This window comes from Ambystoma mexicanum, chromosome 4q (assembly GCF_040938575.1).
Source record: "Ambystoma mexicanum isolate Mex_15411 chromosome 4q, UKY_AmexF1_1, whole genome shotgun sequence".
NCBI lineage: Eukaryota > Metazoa > Chordata > Amphibia > Caudata > Ambystomatidae > Ambystoma > Ambystoma mexicanum.
The window spans coordinates 23,149,890-23,166,800 of NC_090928.1; the positions used below are offsets into that span (position 1 = coordinate 23,149,890).

Below are 16,911 nucleotides of genomic sequence, written 5' to 3' on the forward strand. Positions count from 1 at the left end.
CAGATCCAACAACTTTACTGCGAACGTATCAGATGAATAAGAAATGCATACAAAACTATGCTCCGCCTGAAAACCCGCAATAGGAACCCAAAAGGTAGAAACAGGCAATACCAGCATTGTATATCATACAATTTGGATATCAAGATACCAAAAATAGGGCGCAAAATAGTACAATCACGGGACCATCAGACACTGAAGTTGAGTTTAGCCTGCCCACGGCTGGAGCAGATTTGCATTTTCCATTGCCTCTTTGGGCTGTGTGGTCAGAGCACACTGTCTGCACATGCTTACAGTCAGAAAAAAAGACTTCTCTCCCTAACCATAAAGCCCATGCAGAACACCGCAAAAGCAATCAAAGTGCAGAGAAGTATGTGTGCTGTTAATATATTGATATTGATATTTTATTTCTATCGCGCTCGTACACAAGTGTTTCAGAGCGCGACAAGGCAAGGGAGGGGAACAGGGGAGAACAAAACAGCGATCTTACTAGGCCTAGTGACATTGAGAACGCGCAAGTGCATGGTAGAGGGGGAGGGGAAAAGTGCATGGAAGGGGGGAGAAGTGGAAAGTGCGAAGCAGAGGAGAAACAGATAAATAACAATAAATAAATAATAAAGGCAACAAACAGTTTTAGTGCAGCCAGCAATTTGCAAGTGCTAGGTTTAAGGCAGCAGACAGGGTAGGTCTGATAAGTGCAGGAAGAAAAAAGGGAGGGGCTGTATGGGTACAGATACAGACCCCAGTGCAAGGGGTAGCCCGGAGGCAGTGTGGGAGGGTGGCAGGGTGAGCAGGTACCTGGGCCCGGAGGACAGAGGGTGGCCAGGTGCACGGTGCCAAGAGAGAACAGATTTGCAGGGGAGAGGGGAGCAAAGGCAGAAGAAAAGACGAAGGTCTTGAGGTGCTTCCGGAACCGGAGATGGTTCTGCTCAAGTTTTAGAGTGGCAGGGAGGCTGTTCCAGAGGGAGGCCCCAGCCGAAGACAGATCTACCCCCAGCTCGTTTCTTTGAAAAACGACTGACCCTGAGGGAGTTGGAGGTAGAGGAGCGAGGACCTCGAGAGGGGAGGTATTTGCAGAGGGATAGCTGAAGGTATTTTGGACCCAGGCCCCAGAAGGCCTTGTGGACAATGCAGAGGGTTTTGAATTTAATCATTCCCTGGGAGCCAATGGAGAGCTTTCAGAGCTGGAGAGATACGATCCCAGGTTTTGAGGCCAAGGACAAGTCTCGCAGTCCTGTTCTGGATTAGTTGCAGAGGGCGGAGAGTAGAGGCAGGTAGATTTAGAAAGAGGCTGTTACAATACTCCAAGCTAGAGAGAACCAGAGCTTGGGATACCATGAGCTTCTGGGGGAAGGAGAGGAAAGGCAGAGTACCTCTGAGGAGGTGCAGTCGTAAATTTGACTTTTTAGAGACCTCAGAGATGTGGGCGGAGAAGGAAAGGGTGGAGTCAAAGATGACCCCGAGGTTCGTAGCCTCGCAGGTGGGGGTAGGAGGAGGGCCAAGGGTGGCCGGCCAGAGAGTGAGGGGAAAGGATGGTGAAGGTGTGCCGATGAGGAGGATCTCCGTCTTGCTGGCATTCAGACAAAGATCATTGGCGGCACACCAATCTTGAATGGCAGTTAGGCAATCAGAGATGAGAGAGGGAGAGGAGGTGGCAGAGGGCAGCCTGAAAATGAGCTGAGTGTCATCAGCGTAGCACTGGAAATTTGAGCAGAAAGTGGCAATGCAGTGGGCGAGAGTTGCCAGGCATTGGTTGAAAAGCCAGGGCGGGCAAGAGGTTAGACCCCTGGGGAACACCACAGGTAGAGAGGAAGATAGATGAAAGCAAGAACCCAAGTTGGACCTGGGAGGGTCGATCCGAGAGGAAAGAGGTCAGCCGGGCCTGAGCCTGATCAGTGATACCCAAGTTTTCACAGAGATGGTTGAGCAGGATGGTATGGTTGACCGTGTCGAAGGCAGAAGAGAGATCGAGGAGGATGAGGACAGAGGGAATGTTAGAGTCAAGGTTGGAGAGCAGATCTTCACAGATATTCAGAATAGCAGTTTCTGTGCTATATATAGTGCTAATATAGCTAATATAGTACAACTCAGCACAAAACACAATTAAATGTAATGGCATATAGTAAAAATAATAAAATCCACACTTCTATGCAGTCCTTGATCACCAACCATCAACAGTAAAAATAGATTTCCAAAGTGTCCCTTTGATATGCTGTGTATTTGGTGTTTTTATTTTAAACTAGCTGATATGCCCGGCATTGCCTGGGATTTTATTTTCTTATAGGTATTCAGAAAGGCTTCATAAGAAAGGTGAAAAGAAAAATTCACTAAATTTTTCGATTATTATTGAAAAAATGTTTTCTTATAAAGACTAAATAACACAATTTATTGCTCTTCTTAAAAACTAATTCTGAAACGCATAACTGTACGTGAGAACAACATGGAGATTCTTGAGCAGCATGATGGGTGCCATGATGCTGATGGTGCCAACAACGATGGACCTAAAGTTCATTATTACTAAAGTGCATGTTCATTGTAAGGCTTGTTTGTAAAAAACATTTTTTGTTTCCCTTCCCAAGGAACTCTGTCGCTTTAATTACGTTGGGCAGAAATTTCTTTAACGCATAGCCTTGTGCCATTACACAGCCTAGGTGGGTCGAGATTGCGAAGCAGAATGATGGATGACCCAACTTTCCGTCAAAGGGGATGAGGTGGCAGTCCAAGGGCGGGGGGGGTCGAGTGAATTGAGGAATTCTGTTGGATAATTTACGGCTTTGTCGGCACCACCGTATCGATTCAGTTATTCTGTGCAACTGTGCCCGGAATCATATGCTGAATCTGATTATTAATTTAATTGACAATAATTTATAGCAGCAAGGATGACTTGTTCACACAGCAACTCATGAATTTTGCAATTTGCTGATATGTTTGGATATTCTTTATCAGCTCTATAACTGATGGCACCATCTCGCAAAAATCCTCTGGAAAAGTAATTTCACCTGATGCTGCAGTACATTGGAAACTTCTGGAATGCTAGCTGCCTTCACCTTCACCTCTCAGGTCCATTCGCCTCCCATATGCCAACTCTTCGCCAAGCCACAAACCCACAGACACATTTTGACTTTTATAAACATAGATAAAGCAAATTAACACATTTATACCAAATTTTCAAAAATACAGTTTTGTTTGCCCATTTGTTCCTTTGAATGGTTGCTCTGAATGGCGAACTGGAAATAAATACCACAAAGGGTTGCACAGGCGAAGGAGGAAGTTCTCCAACAGCTCTCGAACACTCATGTGCTTCACTTGAAATAGAAGGACATAACACAACAAGACACAGATTGGGCCATACAACAAAAACAACTTGAATTTCTTGTATCTCTTACCTGCCCTGCATACTTTGTGGTGCAATGTTCCAGGACAGGTCATCATCACTGTCATACCTTCGAGGGTTGTCAAAAAAATAAGACTGAGAACCAAATCCAGGACCAAATCCATGACTGGGAATTATTCCTGTATTATTCTAGCATAAAAAAAGAAACAAATTAATTCTTGCCATTCAATGCCATTCTTTACAAAAAATATTTATACCACAACCATAGTTTTCATTTTTAAATACAAGTGTGCACCTGTGTTAAGCAGAATTATATGCAGTACCCTTTGGGAACACCACACACAATTAAGACTACAAGTGACAGTACAAATTCACCTTTGGTACAAGCCTGTACTACACAGTAAAGTGGTAGCGATGGCTGAGCAGCCAGACTTATCTCAAGAGTAAGTGTCAATAGTTACACAAAGGACAGCAATTACGATGATTCAAACAAACACTGACTCAAGGTTTCTGAGTAAAAGAATATACATTTATTTACACATCAGTTGTAAAACATTTCACTAAAGTAAAGTAGTTGAAAAATCACGTTACTAATACACTACACCGCACCCAATGGATTCTGGACAAGTTAAGCTCAAAATGAAGTGTGAGCAAAATGGCACTACAGCAATTTAAAAGGGAGGGAAAGACAATGGTTAGGCAGAAATTGAGCAGCACCAACAAGTTATTTAATCAGGGCAATCTAGAAAAAGGAACTACAATGAGGAAATCAGATTCAAGGGACCTTGCCCAAAGTCAATGGGACAGAGTCTTTGCTCAAGATCACACAGTTCAGGGTAGTTTGCGGTTAAGTCTTTGCCAAGAGTTCAGAACGAAGTTGGTCAGATGAAAACTTACTTTAAAGAGTGGAGAAGGACAAGCCCTCGGATTGGCAAAAGGTTTCACACACTTTCACCGCGGCTGGACGAAACGAACAACCGTATTTGAACAGTACCTTAAATGAAGAAGAAGGCTGTAGCTGCGGCAGACGTTCCTGGCAGGTCCTGCAGGCTCACGGTTCCTGAAGCGACTGTCAGACTGACATGAAGTAGGAAGACTGGAGGGTCCTGCACTGCCCAGGGAAGAAACCAGCAGCAGAGCAAAGCAACGAATAAAAGGTGCACTGCTTAAAACGCAAGCAGGGTCCGCTCCTCCTGGCTATCTGGTTCACTGTAGCTCTGTACAGCAAATTTGACCAGAGAAGGGAGACCTAGCGAGCAGTTTGGTGAACTGGTTGTTCCCACCAGCTCATGGGGAGAAGATTCCTGGAAGATCTTCCCTGTCATTGGAGTATGAAGATTCAGACCTGCAGCAGGGCTTCACCGGGAGGTTCAGTCATTGTAGGGGTCCTGTTCTGTCAGCTCCTCTTTGGTTCTTTCATTCCAGTGGCGACTCTGACTTCCAATCCCAAGACACCTGCTTTTTATGAAGTTTTCCCCCATTCACACAGCCTGGCTGTCAATCACACAGCAGGGTGGCTGTCCTGCCGGGACAGTCTCCTCAGCCAATCATACTAGAGTGCGACATGGGTCTCCAAGGAGACCCTGTGCAGGGAGTCTCAAACACCTCCCTCACATCCTGTCCCCCTCAGACATTCAGGCGACTAAGGAGGGCTTCTGTGCAGAAGCCCGCAAAAGGACGGCGAACAAAGGAATCAACCCTGGTTTGGCGTGCAGAGAAGAACACGAGAAAGACTTTAACAAAAAGAAATGGTGAATAAACCCAGCCGGAACCGTATATAAATCTATATGGGCCAGCAGGTTTAAGTTTGAGGCTACTAAGATAGCCTAAAACACTACCAGGGCTATTTAAGATAACCGCGGTAGGAAATATAGGGTAGTTACCACTGCCACCAGCCAAGTCTTAATGAAAAGGGAACAAAACCGTGTTCCGTGAGAAACAGACAAAAAATGATAATAATTAACCCTTTCCAGAACTCTATGTAAGATAGTTTGTACTGGGTCTGTGAGTTTAAAAAGACTAATAAAGTCAATGGCAACTTTACATGTTTCTGGGAGACAGTAGTCAGCCCCAGAAAAATGCAGTCGGAGTTGGGAAGTCTAAAAAAGACAACCCAGTGTCACTGCACTGAAGGTGCTGTGTAACACACAGTAAAAAGATGATGCCTATGGAGTAGGTGGAGCGCCACAGTCCAAGAACACAGAAAAATGTAAAACACGCACAGCAAAACACATGTAAGAGTGGTAAAAAAGGCTCACATTCTTACCAGGTGAACAAATAATCCTAGAAATCCAGCAAAGCCACTGAGGAACTCAGTAGGTAAGGGAAATTAGCTATTCTGGAGAATTCTCCCTAACAACCTGTAAGAACCTTGTAAAAATTAATTTATGGTCCTGTAGTACGAAGATTGTGGTAATATGATTTTGTCATTTTATATTTCGGTTAGTTTAAATATGTTCTGTAACTCGGTTTACTTATGACTGGGTTTCAGAACCTTGCTATAGTACCTGCGATGCCGTTGCCAGCCCTGAATCTCCAGACTAGCGAGGCTGTTGCCTAGGCTGCAAGCAACGGGAGTGTGTCCTAATAAATTTCATATTACATTTATACAGCTGTCTTAATTTCAACAATGTTCTGTTCATTTGCAATATGTTGCATTACCTCCATGACCTTCGTCCCCCTTTACAGTACTGCAGTCACCCACCTCCATCCAGGAACCCCTCTCTCTAAACGTTTCCTTCCTATCTTGCCTCCAACTACCGAGTGTCAGGAACTGGAGATTGTGGAAGCGCTGGAGGCTATGATCAACACGCGCTCCAGTCCTCACCCAAGATGGCCGCCGTACCTTTAAGAGGCTGGCTCCTCCCACAAGCCGGTGCGTTGTATCTGTTTGTCAACGCTCGGTTCGTGTGTTGGAGTTTCTTCTGTGGATCCTTCCGTTCCTACAGCGAACTTACTTACCGCCTTGAGTCCTACCCTAGTCTCTCTCCTCCTTCCTGCCCGTGCCTCTTTTGTCCGTTTGTTCTGTTTGCTCTCCGCCTCATCTTCTTTTTCCTTCTACTCACGGTGTCTCGGCGCCGCCTGGTTCTGTGCCTTTGCCCTTAGTTTGTCTTCCTTAGCTCTCGTTCCATTCGCTACTCTGCCTTTCCTTTATTATTTCGTTTTGTATTGTAGGCGCCGGTATTTCATACTTCTATCGGCGCTGCCTTTGCCTTTCACTTGTTGGGTCCTTGTTGCTCAGACTACACCCTGGGAACCTTTAGCTCTTGCTTTATTGGACTATATCCGTATACATTTCTATTTCCTTTCAGTCAGCCTTTCACAACCTGCTCAGGATATTCTTTTCGCCCTAATCCTATTTATATCATCTTCCGTCACTTATCACGTGGTGTTGCCTTTTCTCCTTATATCCTTTACTCATCTCCGCATTCAATTTGGAGAACTTCTGGTGTTCTCTTCCATTTAAACTCCCTACAGTCTGGACAATCGTGGAATCAGACATCTACTCAACCAGCATTCCTTTTGGTGTGGAGCAAACAACGCCTTCCTTGTCGATTGAGAGGAACCGACTGTCCCCCATCAGAGCCCATTTGGAAACAGGGTTTTTTCTGCATTCGTGCTTTTTCCCTGGAGATTAGGACTGGCCTTCTGGGGATCCCCGAGGTCAGAGTTACATCTCTGCCAAGGTGGCCTCCGGAGGGGCCAGACACTACCTACACGATAAGAAGGTCCGAACTCCAAAGGACAAGACTCCCTCAAGGAGAAGGGATCAGAAGAAGCCAGAGGCCAACCCTAAGGAATCCTTCCCAGAAGAACCAGGTGAGGAGTTGGGGGAGGAAGCCTCGGTTCTTGACAGCATACAACGCCCAATAACCAGCATGGCCTCACTAGAGCAGTATCAGGAGTTGGTAGCTGCTTTACAGACTGAGAACGTAGCCCTCCGGCAGCAGGTAGTGTTACATCGGGATGATCGTGGAGACCTGCCCACTATGCCCCTTTCCTTTGGCAAATATGACGGTCACCCGGGAGGTCTGAAGGAATTTCTGGATGCCTGCAGGGTGTATTTCGCCTTCCGACCTCACGCCTATGAGACTGCCAGATCTAAGGTGGGGTTCATCATAGCCAATCTGATCGGAAACGCCCTCGCATGGGCCACACCCTTGGTTACCAGGGATGATCCCGTTTTGAGCGACTATGATCGTTTTACAGAAGTTTTTGGTGAAAGATTTGACAGACCAGAAGTATTCTATTCTTCTCTGGAGGCAATACTTGATGTCCAACAGGGAAACACCTATCTCTCCCGTTTCCAGAGGCTGGCAGCCAAGGCAGATTGGCCTGATTCCGCCCAGCAAACAATATACAGACCGGATCTTCGCGAAGAAATCAAGGACGAGCTAGCCAGAGTGGCTCGTCTGGCATCCTTTCAGGAATTGGTGACTTTATCACTTCAGATCGAGTTCCGTCTCCAAGAAAGAAGATCCGAAAGAAGAAGAACCAGAGGCTTCCCACAACAGTCCAGTCAACCATCCCCTGCTCCTCCACCTCGAGCTAACCCTGGTACGGATGAACCTATGCAGATTGGGGCGGCTCGCGGTCCCTTGACGCAAGAAGAAAGAAGAAGGAGAGAGGCGGGATTATGTATGTACTGCGGCTCATCGAAGCATTTATTGAGAGACTGTCCTGAAGTCCCACCTCGACGACAGGGAAACTTCCACCCCCGATCCACAGCAAGGGAGGTTTCGGGGGAAGTAACAAGCACCCTTGCTACTACACAAGAGCAGTGAGCATCCCTGAAGATAATAGCCTTATGGTGTTTCGGGTCAACCTGTGGTTGACCGAGGATTCCCCCACAGAGGTGTTCGCAATGCTAGATTGCAGGGCTGCTGGAAATTTCATTGACTCTAAGTGGGCGGCAGAGCATCTAATCTCCACTATACCCAAGGCCACCCCGATTCCAGTAGAAGGAGTCGATGGTAGGCCCCTGTCGTCCGGACCCATAACGCTGGAGACCATTCCATTAAGGATGAGGCTAGGCCAACATGAAGAGTTTTTGGTGTTTGACCAGATCCGTGCTGCTCATTTTCCGTTGGTTATAGGGATTCCTTGGTTAAGGAGACACAACCCTCACATCGATTGGACTGCCAACAGGGTCTCTTTCAATTCGACCTTCTGTGAGTCCCACTGTATGAACCTGTCTGCTTCTCCTAATACCCTAGAACACTGTCGGCGTGGGATTCAGGAACCTGTCACTGTGGCCTCAGTTCCCGTTCATTATCAAGACTTCTCAGAGGTGTTTATGGACACCATACCCAGATAACTACCGCCCCATAGACCTGAGGATTGCTGTATTGACTTAATCCCGGAGGCAGTAGTACCCTTTGGAAGAATGTACCCCTTGTCGCTACCAGAGAGGAAGGCTTTAAGAGAGTACCTCGACGCTAATTTACAGAACGGCTTAATCCAAGAGTCCAAGTCTGCCTGTGGGGCTTCCTTATTCTTCATTCCCAAGAAGGACTCGACAGAGCTCCGCCCTTGTATAGACTACAGGGGTCTAAACAAGATTACCATCCGGGATAGATATCCCATGCCCCTTATCCGGGATATATTGGAGGCAGTACAGGGGGCGGAGTACTTTACTAAGCTTGACCTAAGAGGCGCCTATCACCTCTTGAGAATCAGGCAAGGTGACGAGTGGAAGACGGCGTTTCGCACCCCCTTCGGACTCTTTGAATACTGTGTGATGCCCTTCGGTCTCGTAAACGCACCAGCCATCTTCCAGAGGTACATGGACAAGGTATTCGCCGACATGTTGTTTTTGTCGGTAGTAGTGTACCTGGACGACATCCTAATCTTTTCCAAGTCTTTATCTGAGCACCGATCATTGGTCAGACTAGTTTTACAGCGTCTGCAGTCCCATCATTTACTGGTAAAGCCAGAGAAGTGTTCATTTGAATCCACAACTGTGTCCTACTTGGGTTTCATACTGTCCAAGGATGGTATTGAGATGGATGCTAATAAGGTAAAGGCCATTAGGGATTGGAAGCAACCTACCAATGTCAAGGAACTGCAAGGGTTTCTAGAACTGGCTAACTTTTACAGGAGGTTTATTCCCAACTTCTCCAAGAAGGTACTCCCTCTGACCTCCTTATTGAAGAAGGGCGTGAGGTTCATATTCGGAGATGAACCCCAAAGAGCTTTCAGTTTCCTAAAGGAATGTTTTTCTACAGCACCCATCCTGGTCCAACCGGATCAGGCCAAGCCTTTCATTCTGGAGACGGATGCTTCTGCAGGAGCGGTAGGGACAGTCTTACTCCAAAGGACTGAAGACGGCTATGAACATCCGGTTGCTTACTACTCTAAGACACTGACTAGTAGTGAGTGCAACTACTCGGTAATCGAAAAGGAGCTGTTGGCCATAAAATTGGCCTGCCAAGAATGGAGACATCTCCTACAGGGAGCCACACATCAATTCACCATTAGAACAGACCACCGTAACCTTTGGGTTTTGCAACAGTTGGAATGTTCTAACGCCAGACACGCCAGATGGGCGTATTTTTTCTTACAATACGACTTTATGATTACTTACATACCAGGAACAGAAAACAGGAAGGCGGACGCCTTGTCCAGAAGCCTAGGAGAGTCATCTAGTTCCTATAAGGAACACGAACTGGTTTTTCCGCGTCTCACAGTCCTAGCTTCTACAGTTTCGTTCCTGCAAGACCTAATCCCACAGTATCAGAGGTGTTCCGAACTTCCGTTATCTGTTAACCAGGATAAGGATGGATTGTTCTATCATGAAGGAGCTCTCTACATTCCTACTAAGGAGTTGCAAAGGCAGATACTTTCTTGGTGTCATGACACCCCTCTATCTGGTCATTCCGGGATTAGGAAGACCTTTGATCTTATCCAGAGAGGATTCTGGTGGCCTACCTTAAGAAGAGATGTAGACCAGTATGTGTCTGCTTGTTCGGTATGCGCTTCCAACAAGAACCGAACAGGAAGGGCGCTGGGGTTGTTGCAACAACACTCCCTATCAGACCGTCCTTGGGAACATATATCCACAGATTTTATCGTGGATCTCCCTCCGTCCTATGGTATGACCACAATCATGGTGACCATCGACTCCTTTAGCAAGCTAGCGCATTTCTCTGCCTTCAAGCAAATCCCTTCAGCCTCTGAGATGGCCGCAACTTTTCTTCAGGACATTGTTCGTCTTCATGGTTTACCTAAAACCATTGTTTCTGACAGAGGACCCCAATTCACCTCGAAGTTTTGGTCCTCCCTTTGCCAAGCTCTCGGGATTCACAAGGCTCTTTCCTCAGGATATCATCCACAGAGCAACGGCCAAACGGAAAGACTTAATGCCAATTTAGAACAATATCTTAGGTGTTTTTGCAGTCCACAACAGGAAGAGTGTTATCGCTTCCTCCGACAAGCGGAATTCGCTTATAACAATTCCCTTCATACCTCGATCCAGATGAGCCCTTTCTATTGTACATATGGATACCATCCTCAACACCTACCCTGGCTCAGTCCTCCTTCTACTAAGATCCCGGCTCTAGATTCGATTCTACAAGACCTACAGAAGGTGCAGAAGCTCGCTAAGGAAGCACACCAAGCGAGCCAACTAGCGCAGAAGAGGTGGGCTGACAAGGGTCGTCGCGCCCATCCCAGCTGGAAGGTCGGACAATTAGTCTGGTTATCTACCAGGTATCTACCTAGATGGGTTCATAGGGGGAAGTTCTCCTCTCGTTTTCTTGGACCTTTTTCCATTTTGCAACAGATCAATCCGGTTGCATATAAGCTCCAGCTACCAGACTATCTTAGGAAGGTGCATCTAGTCTTTCACGTATCCCTTCTCAAAGAATATAAGGAGGATCCCTTCAAGAGACCGGTGAACCGCTCACGTGCCCGAGTGACCCCGACACCCGAAGAATATGAAGTGTCTCTTTTGGTGGATTCCCGTTACCGCAAAGGGCGGTTATACTACTTGGGTCATTGGAAAAACTATCCAGTAGAAGAGATGTTCCATCGACTTCATCCGGGCAAACCTGGGGGTGCCCCGAGAAAGAAGGGGTATACTGTCAGGAACTGGAGATTGTGGAAGCGCTGGAGGCTATGATCAACGCGCGCTCCAGTCCTCACCCAAGATGGTTGCCGTACCTTTAAGAGGCTGGCACCTCCCACAAGCCAGTGCGTTGTATCTGTTTGTCAACGCTCGGTTCGTGTGTTGGAGTTTCTTCTGTGGATCCTTCCGTTCCTACAGCGAACTTACTTACGGCCTTGAATCCTACCCTAGTCTCTCTCCTCCTTCCTGCCCATGCCTCTTTTGTCCGTTTGTTCTGTTTGCTCTCCGCCTCATCTTCTTTTTCCTTCTACTCACGGTGTCTCGGCGCCGCCTGGTTCTGTGCCTTTGCCCTTAGTTTGTCTTCCTTAGCTCTCGTTCCATTCGCTACTCTGCCTTTCCTTTATTATTTCGTTTTGTATTGTAGGCGCCGGTATTTCATACTTCTATCGGCGCTGCCTTTGCCTTTCACTTGTTGGGTCCTTGTTGCTCAGACTACACCCTGGGAACCTTTAGCTATTGCTTTATTGGACTATATCCGTATACATTTCTATTTCCTTTCAGTCAGCCTTTCACAACCTGCTCAGGATATTCTTTTCACCCTAATCCTATTTATATCATCTTCTGTCACTTATCACGTGGTGTTGCCTTTTCTCCTTATATCCTTTACTCATCTCAGCATTCAATTTGGAGAACTTCTGGTGTTCTCTTCCATTTAAACTCCCTACAGTCTGGACAATCGTGGAATCAGCCATCTACTCAACCAGCATTCCTTTTGGTGTGGAGCAAACAACGCCTTCCTTGTCGATTGAGAGGAACCGACTGTCCCCCATCAGAGCCCATTTGGAAACAGGGTTTTTTCTGCATTCGTGCTTTTTCCCTGGAGATTAGGACTGGCCTTATGGGGATCCCCGAGGTCAGAGTTACATCTCTGCCAAGGTGGCCTCCGGAGGGGCCAGACCCTACCTACACGATAAGAAGGTCCGAACTCCAAAGGACAAGACTCCCTCAAGGAGAAGGGATCAGAAGAAGCCAGAGGCCAACCCTAAGGAATCCTTCCCAGAAGAACCAGGTGAGGAGTTGGGGGAGGAAGCCTCGGTTCTTGACACCGAGGGTATAACATCCAATACATCCCAACAGGCAGAAAAATGAATTGAGCACCAAAGAAGACATTTGGGAGAGCTCATGTTACGCTACGAGCCACCACCTAGTCGTTACGCAGCTCAAAAGGCCTTTGGCGGTGGGTGGAGGGCTTAAGGGGCCTTTTAAAGCCCTTCAAAGATGGACTGATCCGTTATCAGCTCTACAAGCAGTAATTTCTGGTCTAGCCTATGATGGGGTCAAAGCTTTTGCACTGGCCATGAGGTCAACCATACCAGGCCATCGCCACCTACACATATGGGATTGGCACACTGAGTCTCAACAAAAATCCACAGCCATGAAACTTATCTTTGAAGGAGAGACGTTGTTTGGTGATTCCCTGGAGGACAAAGCTGATGAGCATGCAGGAAAGCTAAGTAAAAAGACTCACTCAAAATCTAGGTCCTGCTTTTCCTCCAAAAGAAGGAACAAATCTCACGCATCAGGCTGTGACCACAGATGCCCAGGAAGTGACATCCCGAGATGGGCACAAAGAAGCAAATGCCTTCCCTCCCCTCCTAAAGCAATTAAAACCTGACACCAGGCCAGTTGGGGGTCACCTAAAATGGCACTGGAACGAATGTCGAAGAGTCATGGGAGAACAGGCTAGTTCAATGGGAGCATCAAATAGAATCCAGCTCTGTCCTGAGTCCCTTGCAGACTATGTATACTCCCTTACCCAGAGAGCATGCCAAGAGGCTAGCAATATTACAGGACATCCAGGAATTTGTCCAAATGAAGGTCATCAGAAAGGTTCCCCAGGAAGAGTGGGGTGTGTACCCCGTAGTGCTTTTGGTTCCCAAACCATCAGGAAAATACAGACTGATCATATATATGAAGAAACTGTGTATCTCCATGGTTTCACTGATTTTCAAAATGGAATGTTACCAAGAGGTGATTCCCCCTATTACAAGGACTTCTTGGCATCCCTGAACCTTCAGGATCCCTACTTACATAATCCAATTTGGAAGATACATCAGCATTTCTTAAGTCACTCTGTGTACGAAATGTAATCCATGCAAGGGTGCAAGGTTATAGGCTTGAAAGGCCTGAATTTAGCAAAAAAGTTCACACTATTTGCAATAAGAACTGCATTTTTTTCTCCCCTAAATCAGAGTATGATTAAATAATTATCCAAGATCACACACTTTGTGTAAACTGTGCTGCTGAGATTTTAACCCCCCTCTGTAAATTTCCCCTCATACTTTACACGCCTTTTCAGAATGAGGGCGTGCTTGGTTTAGATTTCTCTCAATTAAAGCGAAAGCATGTGTAGAGGCGTGTCCATTTGTAGAACATCTTCCTCATTAGTCAATTACATCATTTAGAATGCACATTGAACCCGTGTTGAACCCTATTTTCTTCTATTTACGTGGACTGGCTTGTTATTTTAGAATTGCATATGTGTGATTTTAATTGTTTTAAATTCTACAGTGACTGGTCATCTTTTACGTGCAGTCTTTTAAAACGTTAAGTAACATTTGATTAAATACTTGGTTGATTGTGTGACCAACCCACAACCACTTACAAATACCTCTACTCAATTCCAACCTGTTCCCAAGTGCAGAAGTCAAAATCTCATAGACGTTCTAGAGCATAAGCTCTGCACCCAGTAGCTTCTGTGATCTCACTCACTACAATAAAAAGATGCAATCAATCTTCCCTCTAAGCAGCGCCTTTTGCAGACCCATTTTTGTCTGTGCCTGTTCATCACCTATGAGTTATTCTAGTCGACATGAAAATCCACTAGTTGAACACAGGGTAACGTTTGAGGAAATGGAGGCCTGAGGGAGAGCTACAGCCCCGGAAAAATCCTTGCAGAATATCCTTTTGTTGTCAGATTTGCGATCGCACATCCACCTGCAGACTGAGCCGATGCCCTAATGTGATCCTGCTCCGAGTACGATTCCAAAAGGTGAACTGTGGAGCAAGAGCGTCCCGCACATACATCCCGTGGTGCCACAGCCCGGGCCGCGCCGGCACAGACATCCACTGGTGCATGCGAGGAGAGAAACCAAGGCTATGGCTTTGCCGGCCTGCAAAGGGAGGTGCTGTAAGCCTGCGTCCCGCTCCAGTCTGAGCCAAGACAGCTGAAGTCCCATGCAGACTTAGAAGGACAGGGACCATCCCCGCTTAGGTGGCCCATTTATATCATCAGACGACTGGGGAAGTGGACACACTAGTGCTGAGGTGAGCTGGGGGAGGCTTGGGTGCTCTGGATAACGCTGTGGCCTCCCCCACTCTCCTCGGTTGGATAGACTGCCGGAATAGAATACAGCTGCACGCCTCTGGCCATGCAGTGATTCTACATCACGTTCCCTCTCAGGGCTGTTTCTATTCGCCCAGAACGATTTACAACTCTTACCCACTCTAGGGGAGCTGCAACCTTGTATTGGCTAGGAGGCTTGTTGAACCTGGTGGTGCCGGCCTGCAGAATACTTGACTGTAGCCCCTCGGTGGAGAGGATTTACCTCAACACAGCTACAACGTGAATATAAAAATGTTTTTTGTTTTTCTTTTTCTTTTCTTTTCCGTTCTTTCCTTACTCCGGGGACTGAGCCATCCATGTCGGCCCATTTCGCAGTAACCCCCTTTCATTCCCGCTGCTGGCTGGACACCCATCAGGGCTAATCTGTGACTGTGTACCCTGGGCCGTGCAGGTGAAACCCTGGGGGAGGGGGGCCACATCAATGCCAATTTGCCACGGACTGGCTGTGTATGACAACTCCCTGCTAGATGGGGGCGGCATGATTTTCCCATCCGGAATCAGTCTTCAACAAGTTGAGCACTCGGTCTAACAGATTATCCAGTACCTGTTGGTGGAGTACTGGGCCTGACACACCACCTGGAACACACAAATCCTGTATTTAATCCCGCTTGGGCACAGCAACGGACCTGCCTACCCGGCTTATACTGCAGACAACATATTACGTGGCGCAGCACCAACATCACATAGGCCCAAATGTCACGTATCCCTCCCTCCATCTGATGAGAGAGGTGTATATGAATATGCCGACATTGACTTCTCAGTGACCAAAATTGAGCTGGTTGATCTTGTTATTGGCCTCTGCAGTCAATTGGGAATAGACTCAAACTCAGTCCACATTGTTCCGAACCGCGGACTATCCTGGAAATAGCTTGATCTGCGTGCTGAGACATGCCTAATTGGTGAAGAGAGATACTGCCAGGACCCGTGCATCACAAACCTTGCGCAACACCATGAAATCCATCAGCGTGGGGCAGCAGTACAGCAGACAGCATTGTGCCACATTCCTTGAAGCAACTGAAAGATCGGAGGCCCGTAGGGCATCATGACCAAAGGTTCTGGGAAAAAGAAAGGCCAGATGGACTCCTTCACTAGTGACCAGCAGGCTGCCCCGCCATCATTGAACCAGACGCAAGGAGAGAGCTCAAACAACATCCCGGGCGAAGCATGCGATGATCAACTGATGTAGGCAATGCAAAGAGGCTTCATGTACATTAACGTTAAACTTGATGACATCGTGGCAACGATTGGATCTTTGAAATCCAAGCTCAAAAAGGAGACCGCCCGAATTAATGAGGTGGATAACAGGATTGGAGGTGTGGAAGATACAGTGGGCCGACACGACCGAGATATTGCTGAATTAGGATCCGAAATCACTAAAATACGTGGCAAGTGCGATTATCTTGAGTCGGCTCGAGTCGAAACAACATATGTACTGTGGGAATATCTGAGGCGGCATGCAAAGGACCCATGGAGCCGTTTGTTGAAAGGTTATTGGCATCCTTGTTTAGCCAACCACATTCTCTACACACTTCCTGGTTGAGCGGGCCCACCGAACTCTGGCGTCACTAGCCAGGCCAGGAGCCCCACCACACAATTGTTGCGTGAATACTGAACTACAGAGACAGGTACCTCATCCTGAAGTTATTCAGGAATGGACGATTAGATACAAATCTAGCAACGTCCACATATAGCTGGACTTTGCATCTGTGGTGCAGGTCCTTAGACAATTTTATGACCCAGTGAAGAAGCTACTCAGGACCAGACATCCCATACGTCATTATGTTCCCCACGAAATTGCACATATAACATGGAGGCAGGGCACACTTTTTCGAAAATCCTTTATCAGCCACTGCCTATGTTGAGGCAATGATCCCGCTACCACCACAAGCCCGAGGGAATGACCAAAACCTCTGCCCTTATGCTTAGGTCGGTAGCAATGATGTGGGGACTCAGCACGGGGAACATGCAGGTGTTAGCAATAATACCGTTTTGATTCCGACAGTTTAAATGGTTTTCTGAAGCCGGGGCACACAGTGAACGAATGAGCCGTAGCGAGCAATGACTGCTCACGGGAACCCTCGGGAAGGTTCCATAGTTGGCTTGGGG

General features: G+C 47.1%; 1 protein-coding gene across 2 annotated transcripts in view; it reads right to left on the reverse strand.

The window, feature by feature from the left end:
* GPR137B (G protein-coupled receptor 137B) overlaps positions 1 to 16,911 on the reverse strand; it is a 694,226-nt gene that overhangs the window by 116,523 nt on the left and 560,792 nt on the right. For both annotated transcript variants that reach the window (XM_069607370.1, XM_069607371.1), the window contains one exon: positions 3,384 to 3,520. In XM_069607370.1, the coding sequence (XP_069463471.1) occupies positions 3,384 to 3,520 (137 nt within the window). The remainder of the gene's footprint in view (positions 1 to 3,383; positions 3,521 to 16,911) is intronic.